Consider the following 18,901-nt stretch of genomic DNA (forward strand, 5'->3'; position numbering starts at 1 on the left):
TATAGAATTATAGAAGAATTATAACATTCAAAACCAGTCGGAGAACACTTCAATCTCTCTGGTCACTCGATTACAGACCTGAGAGTGGCTATTCTTCAACAAAAAAACTTCAAAAACAGACTCCAACGAGAGACTGCTGAATTGGAATTAATTTGCAAACTGGATACAATTAATTTAGGCTTGAATAGAGATTGGGAGTGGATGGGTCATTACACAAAATAAAACTATTTCCCCACTGTTCCTCAGACGTTCTTGTCAACTGCTGGAAATGGCCCACCTTGATTATCACCACAAAAGGTTTTCTTCCTTCCCCCTCCCCACCCCGTTCCTGCTGGTGATGGCTCATCTTAAGTGATCACTCTCCTTACAGTGTGTATGATAAAACCCATTGTTTCATGTTCTCTGGTGTGTATATAAATCTCTCCACTGAATGCATCCGATGAAGTGAGCTGTAGCTCACGAAAGCTTATGCTCAAATAAATTTGTTAGTATCTAAGGGGCCACAAGTACTTCTTTTCTTTTTGTGAATACAGACTAACATGGCTGCTACTCTGAAACCTTCATTTTTATGTTATACACACATAGCTGTGGTCTAGCTATACATATATACATCACAGCAGCTGCAGTTTGAAAAAAGCGGCATAGGATAAATTACTTAATACAAATGTAAAGTAACTGTCAATTCCCTAAGGAACCTGATTGTTGCCCCTCTCAACAATGCAATTGTTGGTTGCACTTCAGAGATCCAAGTATCTGTCATGATTGGGGCAGAACTGTAAAAACAACCCCTGGAACCCTGGCCAGGGATTCAGACAAGGAGAACGTTATAAGCACTATCAGAAAACAAACAGGGAAAACTATTCTATTACTATTCTAAAACTATTCAGATAGTTTTATGAATGAACCTCTAGCATGAAATGTTATTAGAACTCTCAAGACTATACTAATTTTTTTTGGGGGGGAAGTTTGTATATATATAAGTTGCATTAAAAGAGAAATAAGGTTACAAAGTCAAGTGCTCAAAAATTAGAAAATATTAGAATGAAGGTAGCTTGTGCAAGTTTAATTCAACCCCCTTGTGCATATGCATGATGACAGTCTTTAATTACATGATCACATACTATTTTTTCCACAGGAGCTCTCCTCATTCGGTGACGTTTGACATGTGTTTTAAACTATATTGAGCAAGATTTATTAGGATGCTTGAACTAAGAAGCTTTAAAAAATCATAGAAAGTAATAATCATCTGAAGCTTTCTGATGGCCTATGTCAAATCAATCAGAGGTACAAGTCCAGTTCCTAGTGGACAGGTGTCTAGATTACAGTTGGCTCCTATTGCTTGCAATCGTAGGCAAAAAGTCTGGAACTGGATGTGCAATAAAAGCATGATGCAACTGCCATTAAAGGCAATGGTAGTTGGAGGAGGGCCCCCAACCCTAAAACTGTCTCTGCTGGCACACACTATTTGGAGCCACATTGATTTCAATAAGTCTCTGCTTAGTTACAAGGGTATGTGCTAATGAATCTATACAGGTTTGAAGCCTGAATTATGAACTTCCTTCTCTTCCCTAGAAATGGTCGTTCCAAGTCAGGAGTATGTTCTACTGACAGGGCAACATGGAGATGTTTTTCCCTGCTGCTTGCTATGAATAGTTATTTTCAGGGCTGTCAGTGTGACACATTCACAATTAGAAGATTTTATTTGAAAATGAGTTAATGCTTTTATTTTTTTATTATTAGCATCACTAGCATACATTTAAATAAGCTTCTAGTTTTAGATTCAAGGTGAATTGCACTGTTAATTTTGTATGAAGGGATATATATTGGTAATTATTAGTTTATACAGAGGAAAGTGAATATCCACGAGTGTATTTTTGCCACATCCAGTCCATATGAAAATGGAGGGGTGGGAGCTAAGCTGGACAGACAGTTGATGGAGCATTGAATCTGGACAGTTCCTGGGGAAAAAAAGCTTTAGCATCTATACTCATCTGCCAAAAACATTTTGCAAAAGGAACACCGAGTACAGGAAGCCCTCACAGGGTTGTGATAGCACAAGCACTTCTAATACATTTTACTGTAGAATATTATTAGATCTAACGTATCTCAAGTGCTAGTCACCATGGTATCTAGATTTTGTCCCATTACAACTTTCTGTACAAACTTTTATTTGGGGTAGAAGGTATGTACATGCAAGATTTAAAACAGAGACAGACAAGGTAGGTAAAGGTAGAAGTTGGTTGAATAAAAGATCTTACCTTACCTGCTTTGTCTCTCTCATATCCTGGGACCTACATGGATACAACACTGCAAACAGATTTAAAACTGGCATTATTGCCTTTTAGGAATCTGCATGGTGACATACTATAAACCTTTCAGGTTGTTCACGCCACTTCTCAGAACCAGTGTCTCATTTTCTTAAGTGCTGGGATTTGTATATTTCAAGAACAGATATGGGCTAACTGACAAAACTTTAATAATAATTAATAATAATTAATAAAGAGTAGGATAAATCCTGCAAGCCTGACTCAGGCAAAACACTCCTTTGATATTAATGGGAATTCTGCCTAAGAGCTAAGTGAGGATTATTGAATTTGGTCTTATTACAAGTTAAAATAGTTCACAGTCAATGTTACACTAAGGGAGGCAGAATGGTCTAGTAGTTGATAGTGCATCTGCCTGGCACTCAGAAGAGAGGAGTTTTCTTCCCAGATTGGGTATTGGCCTGCTGATGATCTTCAAAGATATTTAGGTGACTAAAGGAGATGGGCCAGCTCTATGAACCCTCTGAAGGCCAAGGGTGGCACTGGGGTTACACCTCACCTTGCTTTACCCTAGCTGGGTATCAACGACCTAACGTGGCTAAATTTGACCTAACCCTGTAGTGTAGGCCAGGGCTAATTCTTTTAAGATGCTGGGAACAGTCAGAGCATAGGATGGGGATGGACCACTCAATGATTACCCTGTTCTGTTCGTTCCCTCTGAAGCACCTGGCATTGGCCACTGTCATAAGACAGGATACTGGGCTAGATGGACCATTGGTCTGACCCAGTATGGCTGTTCTTAGTTTCTGGGGAGGGAATTGAACCCGAGTCTCAGTACGCTAACCACCAGGCTACAGGTTATAAGGTAGGTCACTGCTGCCTCCATGGCATTTCTTGCAAAAAAAAAAAAACCCAATAGCTTAGGTGTCTAATTCTTGGACAGGGTTCACAACTGAGAATCCCAAGCAGAGACAGAGTCTTCCCCCAGGACTTGAACTATTGGCTAGTTTAGGTGGCTCCCCACCAGTGTGCTGACTTCTGTGTATCCCATTCTTAGATACCTAAGTGCTGTCCAGAGCAGTCACATTGGAGCACTCTGGGATAGCTCCCGGAGGCCAATAACGTCGATTATGCCGCACTACCCCAAATTCGACCCAGCAAGGTCAATTTTAGCACTACTCCCCTCGCCGGGGAGGAGTACAGACATTGATTTTAAGAGCCCTTTAAGTCGACGGAATGGGGTTGCTTGTGTAGACGCATTTATTATAAAATCAACCTAACGCGGCTAAATGCGACCTAACCCTGTAGTGTAGACCAGGGTTAGTTCTTTTTTGAACCAAGTTATAATCTTGGCCTTCACAACATCTTCTGGCAACGAGTTCCACAGGTTGACTGTGCATTATGTGCAGAAGTACTTCCTTTTGCTTGTTTTAAACCTGCTGCCTATTAATTTCATTGGGTGACCCCTAGTTCTTGTGTTACGTAAAGCAGTAAATAATACTTCCTTATTCACTTTCTCCACACCAGTCATGATTTTATAGACCTCTATCATATTTGCCCTTAGTCATCTCTTTTCCAAGCTGAACAGTCCCAGGCTTTGTAATCTCTCCTCATACGGAAGCTGTTCCATACTCTTCATCATTTTTGTTGCCCTTCTCTGCAACTTTTCCAATTCTAAAATATCTTTTTTGAGATGGGGTAACCAGAACTGCACACAGTATTCAAAGTGTGGGCATACCATGGATTTATATAGTCGCATTATGATATTTACTATCTTATTATCTATCTGTTTCCTAATGGTTCCTAACATTTTGTTTGCTTTTTTGACTGCCGCTGCTTGATGTAGAGAAGGGATTTAAATTTGAGTTTCTCACCTCTTAAGAGAGTGCCCTCATCAGTGGGCTATGAGATGTTCAGTTGTAGGTCTCTCTCAATCTCTCCTGTTGAAGTTGTTCCACTCTGTATAAATAATTAAAATCGCAGTGGACTAGAGAGAATGACTCTATAGTCCAGTGGTTAGGGCACTCACTTAAGAGGTGAGAGACCAAAATTTCTTCTCTACATCAAGCAGAAGGGGGAATTTAATCCAGGTTTCCCCCAGCCTGGCTGAATATCTCCTAGCCACTGGGCTAAAGGTTATAAGGGAAGCCACCTCTTCCTCCTCTCCACTCTGGCCACTGAGTGTGCAATTAGATGTGCTCTGTGAACATCTCCCACCTTGAACCCTGCAGACAACAGGCAGGACAATGCCTAGTTTGAAGATCCCATTGGGCTTAGGTGCGAGATATGTGCCTGTCTCACAAGGCTGTATGCATGTTCACGGACAGTAACTCAGGCACCTAGGGTGCCTCCAGGCTTAGCTGGCAGCTGAGCAGGGCTTTTGCGGATCTTAGTGGTACCTAAAAGGACTTAGGTGCCTACGTCCAACTTTTATGGATCTGGGCCATAGTGTACAGAGCAGCAGAAAAGCCAATCCAATACTCAACAACATGAGGGAGAGAGCCCACTTTTGTGAGGCATACAAGGATTAGAAATTTCCTATTCCCTCTTCTCCCTCTAACGCATCCATGCAGCAGAAGGGTGGGTTCTAGCTTACATGAGAATGAATGTCTCCATCACACTGTAACATTTAAAAATTTAACATAGGTACACAGCAGATTTTTCTACTGCTTACATCCAGTGAGATATAATTAACAGTGCTAGACAGGCCCTATGTATATGTTCTTATTTTACTTACATAATTTAGCTTTCTAGCCAACTGAGGCCTTGTTTGAACAATAACTTACTGCTAATATGTGTGCAGTTTTATCTGGAGTGACTGATTCCTATTTTGTGTTATCTGTAGGATTCAGACAAGCAGAGTGGAACTCCTAGTATGCACACAAGTGTACCAATACATGTAGCATGTAGAGTTTTGAGATATGATACTGCAGCTGCACCATTGTAAGGTATGTTGTGTAGCCGCTCTTTATCACCAGGAGAGAGCTCTCCCATCGACAAAATAAAACCACCTCCAACAAGGGGCGGTAGCTTCATTGCCGTGAGCAGAGCTCCCACCAGTGAAGCACTGTCCACACTGGTGCTTTTCATCCTTAAAACTTCTGTCATTCAGGGGGTGTTTTTTCACACCCCTGAGTGACAAACGTTTTAACGATGAAAGTACCAGTGTAGATAAAGCCTAAAACTAAACAGTCTGAGTTACACTGGTATCATTTTTAAAAAAATACCCCTTACTTTATTTGGCACAATGGTCTTGGACTCTCACTGACTGTTTGGCCAGCATGCTCTCTGGTTAGAAAGCAGTCCTGAATTAAAGAATGTGGGAAATGCAATCTTGCTGAGGCCAGCCATGCAACCATTAGAACCAGTGTCCATCAAAGGATACATGAAACCATAAAACATTCCAGAAAACCTACACTTTGTCTTCCACCAGCGCCACTGTGCTGAAATAAGAGGGTATCTGTCTGTGGGGGGTTATAATTCTCTTGAAGTCTTGCTACCTGCTGGAAGGAGAACAGCAACACAGGTAGCATGAACAGACTCAGTGCATCCTTCTTTAAATGTATATCTTTAGTGGGCCAATTTCTACTTTCAATTACTCTAAATTGATAGTGGGGTAACACCATCAATTTCAATAGAATTATTTCAGGTTTAAACTTTAAGTGAGAGCAAACTTTGACCCAGTTACTTTTAGAATACTGAATCTTGGACTAGTTATGTAAAATACAGATTGATTGGGACTACATTTAAAATAAATGAACACTTAGAGGAGCTTTTTATATTTTAAGAGATTGGTACTTAAAAAAAAAGCAGCCAACTCTTTATTCAACTTTTAAAGGTGACAGTAACTTTTATTACTCTTTCCATTGAAGGACAATTTCAATTATGTTTGCTATGAAAGTGTGATTAATTAATCTGAGACATTACTGATTTAAAACAAAAAATAAAGCCATTATTAGAAGTCAAAAACCACAATGTTAATGAACATTAATAATTATGTTTCATCCAAAGCAAGTCAAGAAATTAGAAATGATACTTCTTCATATAGCAAATTTGATATGGCTCCATTCTATTAGAAATGCTGAGATTAAACTGGAACACCAGAACCTTTGAATTATTGGGAAATTGGGATCTGGATCAGAACTTTCTGGCTCAGGCCCATCTCTAGCAGATGTAGATGAATCACATTCAGCGGTTAGTATGGTGCTTTTTTGTCAGTAATCTCCCACTTACCCTGGGGCAACCCAGCTCCAACAGAAGAACCAAAACAGTAACATTATGGAATGAAGAGGCCAACTTTTTGCTTATGTGGCCATTTCTTTGTGACAAAACGGCTGTCCAAAAGTGACCATTTCTCTCTTTCTCCAGTGCAAGAGTAACCTCTGCATTTAGTAACTCATCATGAATCAAGTGAATAATCTAAAGTGAAGATGAATAAAATGAAGATATTGAGGGTGAACCTCAAAAAGTTGGCTCAGTATAGAGAGCATTCAAGAATATGGCTGGTTAAACAAATTACTTCAGACTGTAAAGCTGGGCTGGAAGTCACCTAAGTACAGGTCTTTGAGAGATAACTAGTACTTCCCATTTCTGGACAGGTAGTCAATATTGTGAAGATAACTGCTCCCAGTACACTTGTCATATCTCCGGATGTGGTTCCAGCAAGAACTATTGAGTGAAGCAGTAACAAACCCATCCCCCCCAACTGTTGGCTTTCATTTTGGGGAAATGATCAGGTAGGTTCTTGCTTTCGATAATGGTATGAACATATATACTTCAACAACACCTTAATTACGGAGGTTCATTCTGTTGTGTGCCCAAGCACACAAGCAAAAAGCAAAAGACAAAAGCAAAAGACAAACAAATAATAATAAAAAAAGAGAATCTCTGAGAGCTGCTCAAAAGTTTTCAGACAAAACATTTTTCCCCCTGTCAGCAAAAACCATTTTGTCAAAAGTCAAAACTTTCAACAGGAAGGTCAATACAATTTTGTTTCAAAAATCAAATCAATGAAGCATTTCAATAATTACAAAATATTTATTTTCAGCATTTTCAGAACACTATTTAGATTTTTCATTTTCAAACTCGCTTTTTGTTTTGTAATATATTTTGGTTTACATTAAACAATTTTGAACTTTAAGTTAAAATCAAACCAAAATATTTCTGTTAACTTAAAATTCTAATTTTTTATCTTGTGGGAAATCTCAAGATTTAATTTCAGTCTAAATCCAAATGGAAACAAAGTTTGAAATGGGAATATCGCACAAAAACATAAATTGCAATTCCTTCACAGGTCTAAGTATCCTGGCAAAGTATCATGACATTGAGATTTCCTTCTTACCACTTGTACTATCTCTCCTCCCCAGCTACCCAGTTGGTCACTGTCTCCTGCACTCAGAAGCCTCCTTTGTCAGTTTCCTTGTTCCAGTGGAATGTAGCTGTCAGGATAATCATTGTTTCAGAAGGAGATGTGATCTCAGGTACTTTGGGCGGCCCATCACAGGAGGATTTTGAATATCAGGACTGAAATCTTTAAGGTGCTGGACTGACAGTCCTGCAGACTGAAGTCCTCTTCAGGGAACAGATACAGCACAAGCAGCAGAAGTACTACCTCCCCTCTTTGTTCCCCAGCTGCCCACTAGTGTCTCAATCCTGATTTGGAGGGACCACCATTAGATTCAGGAAGGTAGTTCACTCTTCCTATCTTGTTAGTCCTTGACTTACTGATGACAAGGATGACATTACTGATGATAAAAACAACGAGGAGTCCTCGTGTTACCTTAGAGACTAACAAATTTATTTGGGCATAAGCTTTTGTGGGCTAGAACCCACTTCATCAGATGCATGGAGTGGAAAATACAGTAGCAAATATTTATAAATTGTACATGAAAAGATGGGAGTTGCCTTACCAGGTGGGGGGTCAGTTTAATGAGACAATTCAAAATAAACCTGCTTCTGTATTTTCCAGTCCGTGCATCTGATGAAGTGGGTTCTAGCCCATGGAAGCTTATGCCCAAACTCTAAGGTGCCACAAGGACTCGTTTTTGCTGATACAGACTAACAGGGCTACCACTCTGAAACCTGTCATTAATTATGATGATTTTTGAAAGGCAGAAACTTGTTCACAGGGAACTGATTTGACACCATCCATCCAACCTTGGCTCCTTTTCCTTCTGGACTTCTGCATTATTTTCCCTTCCGCTATTTACTTCCACTCTTTAATTTCTTGACGCCTTACAAATTTTCTCTCCTCTCCGCCACCTCAAGTAGTTTTCTGAACAGGAGAAAGTACTTGATCTTGTGTTTTACCTCCCCCATCCAGCGGTGACACGTTCTTGCTTTTGAGTACGGGAGATGATCGCAGGCAAGGAGTAACCAATGGTGGCAAAATTATTTTCTTTCTTAATTATTATTCCCTCTTCACGCCTGGCACGTTTGTTTCTGCTGGCTTGTGACATTTCCCCTCTTTCGTTTGTGGAAGCCTCCTTGCTGTAGTAAAACCTGCAGCACAGAGAAGACTGCGCAGTGCCTGTGTTCCGGCTCTCAGAGCTCAGCAGTCACAATATTCTTTTCTTCACGCTCGACGTGCATCGCCTTGCTGGGCCGCCTGGTTGTGGTCACCTGCCACCTAAAGGTTTCAGAGTAGCAGCCGTGTTAGTCTGTATTCGCAAAAAGAAAAGGAGGACTTGTGGCACCTTAGAGACTAACAAATTTATTAGAGCATAAGCTTTCGTGAGCTACAGCTACACGAAGTGAGCGGTAGCTCACGGAAGCTTATGCTCTAATAAATTTGTTAGTCTCTAAGGTGCCACAAGTCCTCCTTTTCTTTCTGCCACCTAAAGACACCCACGCCCAACCCCGCACCTGTAGTTGCTCTCTGGTCACTATAGGCATTAGGCCTCTGCCGACACAGGGGCACTCCCGGGGCTAAAGAGCGTACACGAGACAGGCTGTTATCTCCAGCCAAAGCGCCCCTGCTCGCAGGCTCGGAACGACTACGCAGCTGCCCACCTTTAAGGGCTTCAGGGTAGCAGCCGCGTTAGTCTGTATCCGCAAAAAGAACAGGAGGACTTGGGGCACCTGAGAGACCCGCCCATTTATTTGAGCAGAAGCTTTCCTGAGCTACAGCCCGCTTCAGCGGACGTTTAAGGGGAATGCTCCCGCGCACGCTGCTGCAGCTGCTGCCAGGAGCTGTCCTAAGCAGCCTCGCGCGCCGGCCCGCCCTCTTCGGCTCGCGCACCTGCCTGTCCAGCCAGCCAGCGCGTGCGAGGGCGGGGGGACGGGACGTTCCCGGGATCCGCCTCCCCTCTGAAGTCACCCGCTCCCGGCCGCAGGGGGAGCACGTGGAGGCCAGGGCCCTGCCTAAGCCGGCGGGAGGCGGGGAGACGAGGCGGAGCGGGAGCTGAGCGAGAGCGCGGAGCGAGCGGCGGGCGGAAGGGAGCTGGATACCCTGGACAGCGCATCGCTCCTCTCGTCCGCACCATGGTGAGTGACGGCGCCAGCCCCGCTGGAGCCCCGAAACCGCCTGGGAAGGAGGGAGCCGGGCAGCCTCGGCCGCTCCCGGCCGCGGCCGCGCTGTGCTCGCTCCCTCCCATCGTGCGGGCGGGGAAGGGGCAGGGGGCGCACCCGGCTGCAGCGGGACCCGCTCGGGCCGCGCCAGCAGCGGCTCCAATCCGCGACCCTCGGCGCACCCACACCTGGCCCGGCCTGTGCCCGCCGCCTCTGGCCACACAGAGACCCCCGCGGCGCGCTGCTCTCCCCGCACGCCCCCAGCTGGCAAGGGGCCAGGAGCGCGGGGAACAAAAGGAAATGGCTGGTGTGTGTCTGCAGAGGGGCACGGGCGGGGGGGGGGGGATCGGGCTACGCCCCCGCCCCCCTCCCCAGCCGAGCTGGCAATGTGCAGTTCACACGACCCACGCCATGGAGCCTCTCCAGCCGGGGCAATGCGCCCCCGCTCCGAGCCCCTGTCCAGCTCCCCCTCCCGGCACGAGTCAGGGGCCCAGGACTTCCCCCAGAGCCCCAGCCCGGCGTTGGTCCCCTGCGATTGAAGCCTCCCCTGTGGAGAGGCGGTTAAACCCTACGGCCTTGATCCACCGCGCCACTGGCACAAAGCAACCCTAAAGCCGGCTTAGCCTTGCCGGCTTGCCCCCGGGGGAGAGGATTGCGAGGGTGGGGCGGAGCTCCCGCGCCACCCTCAGCCCCTTCCTAGGGCGCCTTCGGGGAGGATGGCCAGGGGAAAGGCGATGTGGCTGGGGTATCCCTATCGCCCAGCAACCGCATAGCTGGGGTGTGAGGGAGAGTAAAGGACATTTGAAACTCCCTTTCTCTCGCCCTCCCTCTCCAAAATAAGATCCCGGATGGGCTCCAGCCTGAGGAAGTTTAGATCTGAACTTGGGATCTGAGTTCATCTTAAAATGGAACCAATTAATTGGGCGAGTTGAGTTCCTGGAGCACTCAATGTCTTCATTTCATTTCTAACTCCCTCTAAGCACTCCCCTATCCACATCTCTTGAAGGGTTTGAGGATTTAGGTTTTCTTATCTTCATTAGTGGATAGGGCATTAGTGGGATGGGATTCCGAAGACCTGGGTTTAATTCATGGCTCTGCAACTGGCCTGTCTGGTGACCATGGACCAGTCAAGTCCCTCTCTGTGCCTCAGTTTCCCCATTGGTTAAATGAGGATAATCAACCTCTTTTTAAAACTTCCTTGAGATCTCAAATTGAAGAGTGCTGTAGAAAACTTGGCATTATTATTGTGGTTATTTATATAGTGTAACTCTCTCCAATGAAGTGCTGCAGAACATTTGAGTTTGTATTTAAACTAGTTTGGATTGAACCTAGAATGCAAACTTGTTTTTGTGGTTTACCTGAGCAGCAAATGAAAGGTCAGTAAATGTGCCTCATGAATATCTCAGGGAGTGAATTCAGAAGGAGAAACAAAATGAGAAGGAAGACTCAGGCCACATCTACAATACAAAGTTATGTTGACCTATCTTACACCAGTATACAGCCACAGCAGTTCTTAAATTGTTTGTGTCCGTGGTGCATGTCCTTACCAGGAGTGCTTGTATCGATTGTATTGTCAGTGTGGTGCATAGTGGAATGGGTCATGAAAGCCAGTAAACCAATGTAAGCAATGCAGTGTCCACACTGTCGTGTCAGCCTAATTTCATCGACCTTGACTCTATGCTGCTCAGGGAGATGGTATTACTAGATGGGCATAGTGAGGCACTTATGTCAGCAGGAGCCAAATTTAAGTGGAGACACTTCCACAGCTAGCTTGAGGCAAGACATCTTATGTTGACCTAACCGTGTAAAGTAGACCAGGCCTTAGTCACAATGCCAGTACATGGTGGTGGGTTTGCATTTAGTTAAAACCTCAGACCTGCCCAAATAGAAAGTCATTAGTTAACTTATGGGAGGGAGTCTTCTACGTCAATGACATTTGGTTAGCTTTTTCACCTGTGACATCTGTAAGTCCTAGATTGACAGGAGGGAAAGATCAGCTTCCCAAAAGTAATCTAACAACGTTCCTGAATTTTATGAAAGTGAAAGAGTCAGTATTTTGGACCTGCTCTACCTTTGACTGAGAGTCTGTCAAGTGTGTATTAGTGTTAGAGATTCTTTTGTTTGAATATTGCAACCAATTTACTGCCACAGTCCTTTATGAAAAAAAAAGTGATTGGTTTTATACATAAAGAAAGGTTAACATAATGCATAGCTTCAATTCCAGTTATATGGATTTCACAGGGTTCACGCTAAAGAAACACAGCACTATAAAAACCTATTAATCTGATTTTACAAAGTTCTTAAGCCTAAAACCTCAGTTTCTACTAATTCCATCTTGAAATTGAGTCTTTTATTCTGCATCTTCTTTTTTTCCAAGTATTCAGGCTAATGTGTACACATTATTGATTATTCATGAAGATATGTTAATACACATTTTTGCATTAATCATGCATAAATACGGGTTTTAGGGGCACAGTTTTTTCATGAATATAAACAGAATAATTTTAACACTCACTTTTGGGGTGCAAGAGTGTGAGAACTACAAAGTAAAACAATTCTTGCACCCACACTGCAACTGCGAGAATTTTCTTATAAAATATTACTACTTTGTATGCATAGAGTATATTCTTCAGAGGAATCCAAAGCATTTTAATAACAGTAATGAATTCAGTCCCACAGTAGCCCTGTGAGTTAGGGCACTATGACCCATTTTACAGATGAGAAGAGTGAGCGACAGGGAAGTTCAGTAACTTGGCAAAGGTCCCATCATAAATTTGTGGCATGGTTCAGAACAGAACCCATTTATGTGGGTTATCAACAAGACTGTTCTTCCTCTTCAGTGGTATGCATGTTATCTGATGAAAAGCCATCTGCATAAAAATAGTTTGAAAGCAGGTGTTTCAGCCATATGTGAGGTCCAGAAAGACAGCCACCACTTTTGAAAATGTCTAGGCCCTTGAAATGAGCAAGTTAAAGAAGAACTAACTTGGTTCTCCCCTCAAAGGGTCCATATATCTACATGTTGTCTCTCTAAAAATGGGGCCGAAGTTATCCTTTGAGAGTCTTGTTTAAGTTGACCATTTAAGGGCCTGATTGTACCTGACTCAGACCTAAGAAGGTAGGAGGGAAACACATGCTACATTCACTAAATGGGTGATAGAGACAGTGCTCTAGTGTATACTGCTTGCCTGAGGAATTCTGACTGCAGCACTCACAATAGTGAAGAGCATGGCTTAAAAGCCACACTCCTGCCACAAATGATTAACCCTTTTCCAAGAAAGCTTTTAAAAAAGGTATTAGGTCTGATCTTGCTCCCATCAAAGTCAATGGGAATTTTGTCATTGTTTTTAACAGAATTGGCATCAGATCCAACATCAGCTATATTTTAGACACAGATGCATATGCTGCATTCAAAAAATGGGCCTGATTCACCATACCTTTACTCCAGTTTTGCTGGAGTAAATGTTGAAATCAGCTCCAGTGGAGTAGCATTATGCCCATATATTTGCACATGAAAATGATTATGTACATGGGTGGATATATTTTGCAATGGCACCTATGTATAATGAACATGAAATGGAACAGTTTTATTTTCCTTTTATTACCCATATGAATTCTTTGGATAAGCTCTTTAGTAAAAGACACTCTACAATCAATGATTGACACAAGATCATTGCATTTCTTCTGCATTGTAGGGATATGAGTGACAATATCTCAAGGAGGAGGAATAATTTGCCCTCCATACTTGTAGAGTATATAGACATTATGCTATTGATTCTAAGTTCCTGTAGTTGTGCAGAATAAAATTAAGCCAATTCCAAATCTCAGTAATACATTACTTAGACTACAATGATGATGATTACAAGTGAGCCTTGTGTCCCAAAGAATACTGTGCAGCATGTTTTGATGAAAGTATGAAGGTAAAGATGTACAATATAATTAAAAGCCAGGTGTGCAGAACGAGTGAATCAGGTCACAGAACTCGCACTGAGATTTTCTTGGTAATCAAAATTAATTAAACAGAGCTGTTTGAACCTGTCAAAATGCTTCATTTTTTTTTCCTCATTGGAGAGCTGATTTCAGGCCAGTCACATTGGTATAAGTTTAGAGTAACTCCATTTACATCAGTGCAGTTACTCTGAATTTCCAATAATATATCAGAGACTGATCCTGAAACTCTTTTCTGGTTCATACAGTGATTAAATTAACCTCTGAGTAAAAATGAATAGTCTTTGGATGTCTATCATCAATATAGAGAAGGCCAGGCTCTGAATCACATGTGGGTTTGGTATGTTTCTGTAAGCAAGTTTTATCTATTTTTCTACATCTGTATTGATCTGTAAGGAGAAGTTCCATTTTCATTTCTTGTCACAGGGCTATCTGCATTGCAAAAAGATTCGGCCGAATGATAATGACAGGGAAAAAACTCAAAATAGTATGAAAATATGTTTCTGGGTTTGTACCAAGATGTGGGTACATGCAAAATGTAATAAAAATAATTTCCTGTGGTTTGCTTTTTCATCAAGAGTGAGAAAAAAATAACTTTAATGGAAGCATGGTCAGGGCAGAAATCTTGTCCGAGTAAAAATTCTCATTGGACCAAATTTATTTCTGAAGTAAAAGATTTATCCCTGGTGTAATTTCAGACCTAGCAACTTCAATGGGATTTTTGCCAGAGAAAAGACTTCAACTGTCATTTGCCATTGACTTTAATGGGAAAAAAAATCCCTAGGATCTTCCTGAGAAGGTCACCATGTTGTCTAAAATATAACTAGAACTGTTGATCCATATTTTGGTGATGATGCTGTCTTGAAGACTTCAGATGAGTCAGGGATATAGTGACAATGCTGTAATAGGGAACAGGTGCCTTAAGACAAGCATGGTAACTCAAATGATAATGACTCAAAGCTAAATGTGCTACCCTAGCTAATCAAAAAATCAATTGAGAATATGGATTATTGCCCAGAGAGTAGTGAGCACTGAAATACTGTTAGTCTGTCTTTTTACACTGGTGTAATTACTTGTACAGGGCCCAGCAATTTTATTAGGTGTCCTACTTAGGAAGAAACTTGCAGCCAGGGAGCACACATCTGCTCTCACTTGAGTCCAGTGTCATTGACCTCATTACGGTTGGGTCAATGTGATAGAGCAGAATTTGGCCCACATTGTAGAGAAATGCTTAATTTTTCTTTTTATTTTGTTGAAGAAGCAACTCTAAGTGTAGGAGGTCAGACTAGATGATTATGATGGTCCCTTCTGTCCTTAAAGTCTATGAGTCTTTGAGCTTTTGCTATATTTTGCCTACACTGAACTCCTGGTTTGAAGCAAAGGATATGCTGGGCCGTATCCTCCTCTAGTATAACTCAGTATAGCCCTACTGACTTCAGGGGATATATGCAAGTTACATCAGTTGAGGACAGGGCCGTTCTTAAGGTTTATGGAGCCCTACGCAGTATTATTAAACTGGTACTCCTATGCCCGACTTCCTCTTAGCAACACAAACATAAGCTTACAGTATTGGAAAATTTGCCACATACACTTTATTAAAAACAGTTTAATTGTGCTGCCTTCACCCCTAAGCTCTGCACAGTGCTGTCTTCACCCCTAACCCCTGTACTTCCCTCCCACCTGGACCCCCAAATCCATCCCTGCACTGCCAGTGTGCCCTGCCACACCGCCCCCCTGCCCAGCAACCCCCATACCCAGTGGCCCCTCACCCAGAGATCTCCACCACATATCCCTATGTGCAGCAATCTCCTAACCACAGACAACCCCCACTGCCAAGCCCCCCCTCACAGCCCACCCCAACTGCCCAGCACCCCATATTCCTGAGGGAATTCAGCACAAAAAAATTAAATTCTGTGCACAATATTGCAAAATTCTGAAAATTTTGTCAATAAATAGTTGTTGGGGCTCCAGCATGGCAGTGGCAAGCATAGGCCACTGGCTGCGTGGAGGTGGGAGTTCACCCTGCAGGCTTTCCCCTCCCCTCCTAGGATAGGGACTTGGCAGTGAGATACCTCTGTGTGCATGTCAAAAGGCCACAGGGAAGCCTTTTAATGATGGCTGGGATGTCAGACATGACCCCAAATCCATTTGAATGACAAAAAAGAAATAACTGATACCAATGGCTGAGTCCAGCCCTCATCCAGGCCCTTGCCTGCCACTGCTCTGGGCCATCAACTCCAAATGGCCTTTAATCCCCCCTAAAATAGAGCATTTCCCTCTAATCCTGAAAAGTAAAGAGGTGCTTGGCATGTAAAGTTTAATAAGAAAAGGAATTATATTCAGGCACCAGTGTTTTTTTTCTGCCCTGATTTACACACCTGGTTGCCACACACGGCTCAGTGGGATTGTACTGGATATAATTCGGCATGCAGTTTCAACAGTGCTTCAACCATGGGGCTGGAGCCATAACCAGCCAAGTCTCATTTGAACAGTGGCTCTTGTTTTGGATTATTTAAGGCCATTGTTAAAGGTCTTTCCCACGGATGAGGTGCTGCATTCTTGAAGGGACCTTTAAAATCCCACCCAACTCTGTGCTGTTTAGAACTCTCCCTCGTTAAAATGTTACCAGCTTGAGAGACTGCCCTGGAGATACTTGGATTCACAAGAAAAAAAAAATCATGTCCCTTTCCCCCTAAATAAAAGTTTTCAGCCACTTAAGCCTTGTCAAGTGCGAGTCCATCTTCCTCCCCAGCTAAGAAGTCACTCCCTCCCTTGCACTCTGCAGTCCTGCTGCTTTTCTGCTTCAGGTACATCCCCCTCCTCCCATTGTTTTAGTGTCAGTTTCCTCCTGTTGACACTGGAATATTGTGAATGGGCAGGAAAAGCAAACACCACCTTCTTTTATTTTCTTTTAACTTTCCCTCCTCCTGAACACGAGCAGCGTCTTCTCTGTAGGAAGGAGGCAAATATAATAAGAACCAAAAATCTTTTCTCATAATCCATAAATGTTTGTAAATTGCTTTGAGAAACTGCAGTAAAGAGTGCAGCAGAAGTGTAGAGTCGTGTGTATTTTGTAATACGATGCCTTAGCCCCCTTACCACAATGTACTGTAAACTGGCCATTACCATGTGCTTTCTGCACATCCCATCTCCATGCACTAGCATTCCTAGACATTTATATAATGTGCCATCAAATGGGAGAAGGAGATGGGTTTCTGTTTGCCAGAAATTATCCTGGCAGAAATCCACTATTCACACAGGACCCACGGCAAACAAAGATGCCTCGCAGCCTATTTCTGATCTCATGAGGCAATCAGTCCCAGCAGTCCTTCCATTCATAGAATCATAGAAGATTAGGGTTGGAAGAGACCTCAGGAGGTCATCTAGTCCAACCCCCTGCTCAAAGGAGGACCAACCCCAATTAAATCATCCCAGTCAGGGCTTTGTGTAGCCGGGTCTTAAAAACCTCCAAGGATGGAGATTCCACCACCTCACTAGGTAACCCATTCCAGTGCTTCACCACCCTCCTAGTGAAATAGTTTTTCCCAATATCTAACCTAGACCTTCCCCACTGCAACTTGAGACCATTGCTCCTTGCTGTCATCTGCTACCACTGAGAACAGCCTAGCTCCATATCCTCTTTGGAACCCAAAGTCCAAGACAATGTATCAAGTCTACACAAATTGTTACATAAATGCTATGCATCTTTTACACACTTACTTACACTCAGAAACCACAATGGTATAGGAATATTAATGGGTTAGGATATGATGTTTGGGTATGAAAACTCCTTTTTGAAGTTTAAATGCATCACATTTTAGCCTTTACACAGATTTCACAAACAAGAAGGAAGAGATGATGGCAGAATCAGTACTGAGCACATTTAAAACATTTATACTGCCTATCTGCATTGTGCATAGAAGCCAGGATTTGGTCCTTGTGTCTCTGCTGTATTCATAGAACATGCTTTCTCTGGGGGCCAAAAATCTCACCGGTAGTTTTAAAGCAATTTTCATATCCACTAACCTCTAGAGTGGCACCCTGACACAAACCATAGAGGTAATGGGCCCCATTCTCCAGTGCCTTTATAGCTTGTATAGTTATTTACACAGGTAGAAGTGGTTGTAAAGAGGCTACCACTCTGATCAGCTACCTCACATTGTACAGGTATCAATGGCTATGCAAAGATCAACCTAGTGGAGAATAAGGCCACCATGACTTTTAAAGGAGATCTATGAGTATTTTAAAGTGAAATAACTGCAGGGTTGTATGCCAAGTGACTAGATAACCTGAGTGACTGAGGCAGTCAGCACAATTTATTTTAAACTTCTTTATCTGTTTCGTGCCTGCTGAAGCAGATCCATCAGAATAGTACTATAATGGAGAAGTGGTAGTGCAGAGCTCTGAAAGCAGCTTGAAAACCCAGATCCTCTGGGTGGTGGCGGGTTCATTCGACATCTGAAAATCATCTGGTTCATTAGCTCCAATCACTGTATTCCCATAAAAATGCACAACAGTCAGCAAAAGGAGAACTGGGGCCCTAATTTGCATCAGGCTCCTAGATTTACACCAGTGTAGTCCCTCTTACTCCCATGGAGTTTCTCTTTGCACAGTGGCAGAAATCAAGAAACTCAGAGTCAGAAATACAGTTGAGCCTAACAGTTAAAAATACAGCAGTTATTGTAAGGACAAACGTTGCAGTAAATTCTGAGTTTGCTTAAATATAAAGGGCCATTTTATTCCCTGGTGCAAGTCTGTTGAACTCAATGCAGTGACATCAGGGATGAATTTGGCTTAATGTTTATTAGAGTCATGCCCCACTATAAAGAATGTTTTATTAATCTGTACATATAAAGCTGGATTAAAAGATGAGCTGTTGCTAGGCGTTTAGAATTATTTAATAAATCTGATACAGTTGGAGTCTAAAGTATGTGAACAGTGATAGAGTAATACTTGTTAACTGCAAGTCAGGGATTAGTTTGTAAAGGAGTGGAGGCGGGAAAGGAAAGAAAGGTATGCACCTTGGCTGGGATTGGAATTTACTGACCATTTAGAGCCAGGAAACAAAGATGTTGGTTTATTTTTGATGGCCTTTGAGGACGGCATAAGTAAATGAGAGGACTTCCCTGGCTTCCCATCCTCAAAACAACCCCTCCCCCTATTCATTTGCAGCCAAGTGT

The 18,901-nt window shown here is 42.7% G+C and overlaps 1 protein-coding gene and 1 long non-coding RNA gene across 2 annotated transcripts in view; one reads left to right on the forward strand and one right to left on the reverse strand.

Annotated features, from left to right (window-relative positions):
- Positions 1 to 7,775: 7,775 nt before the first annotated feature.
- LOC122458770 lies at positions 7,776 to 9,565 on the reverse strand. The gene is made up of 3 exons (XR_006279009.1): positions 9,408 to 9,565; positions 9,101 to 9,275; positions 7,776 to 8,892 (listed from the first exon to the last, which is right to left on the reverse strand). It is a non-coding gene; the product is annotated as an uncharacterized LOC122458770 (long non-coding RNA).
- The window catches only part of ELOVL2 (ELOVL fatty acid elongase 2), a 93,135-nt gene continuing 83,700 nt past the window's right edge, over positions 9,467 to 18,901 (forward strand). Inside the window, exon 1 of the mRNA XM_038388180.2 lies at positions 9,467 to 9,749. Within this exon, the coding sequence (XP_038244108.1) occupies positions 9,747 to 9,749 (3 nt within the window). The 5' untranslated portion in view covers positions 9,467 to 9,746. The remainder of the gene's footprint in view (positions 9,750 to 18,901) is intronic.

The sequence above is a fragment of the Dermochelys coriacea genome, chromosome 2, assembly GCF_009764565.3.
Source record: "Dermochelys coriacea isolate rDerCor1 chromosome 2, rDerCor1.pri.v4, whole genome shotgun sequence".
Lineage (NCBI taxonomy): Eukaryota > Metazoa > Chordata > Testudines > Dermochelyidae > Dermochelys > Dermochelys coriacea.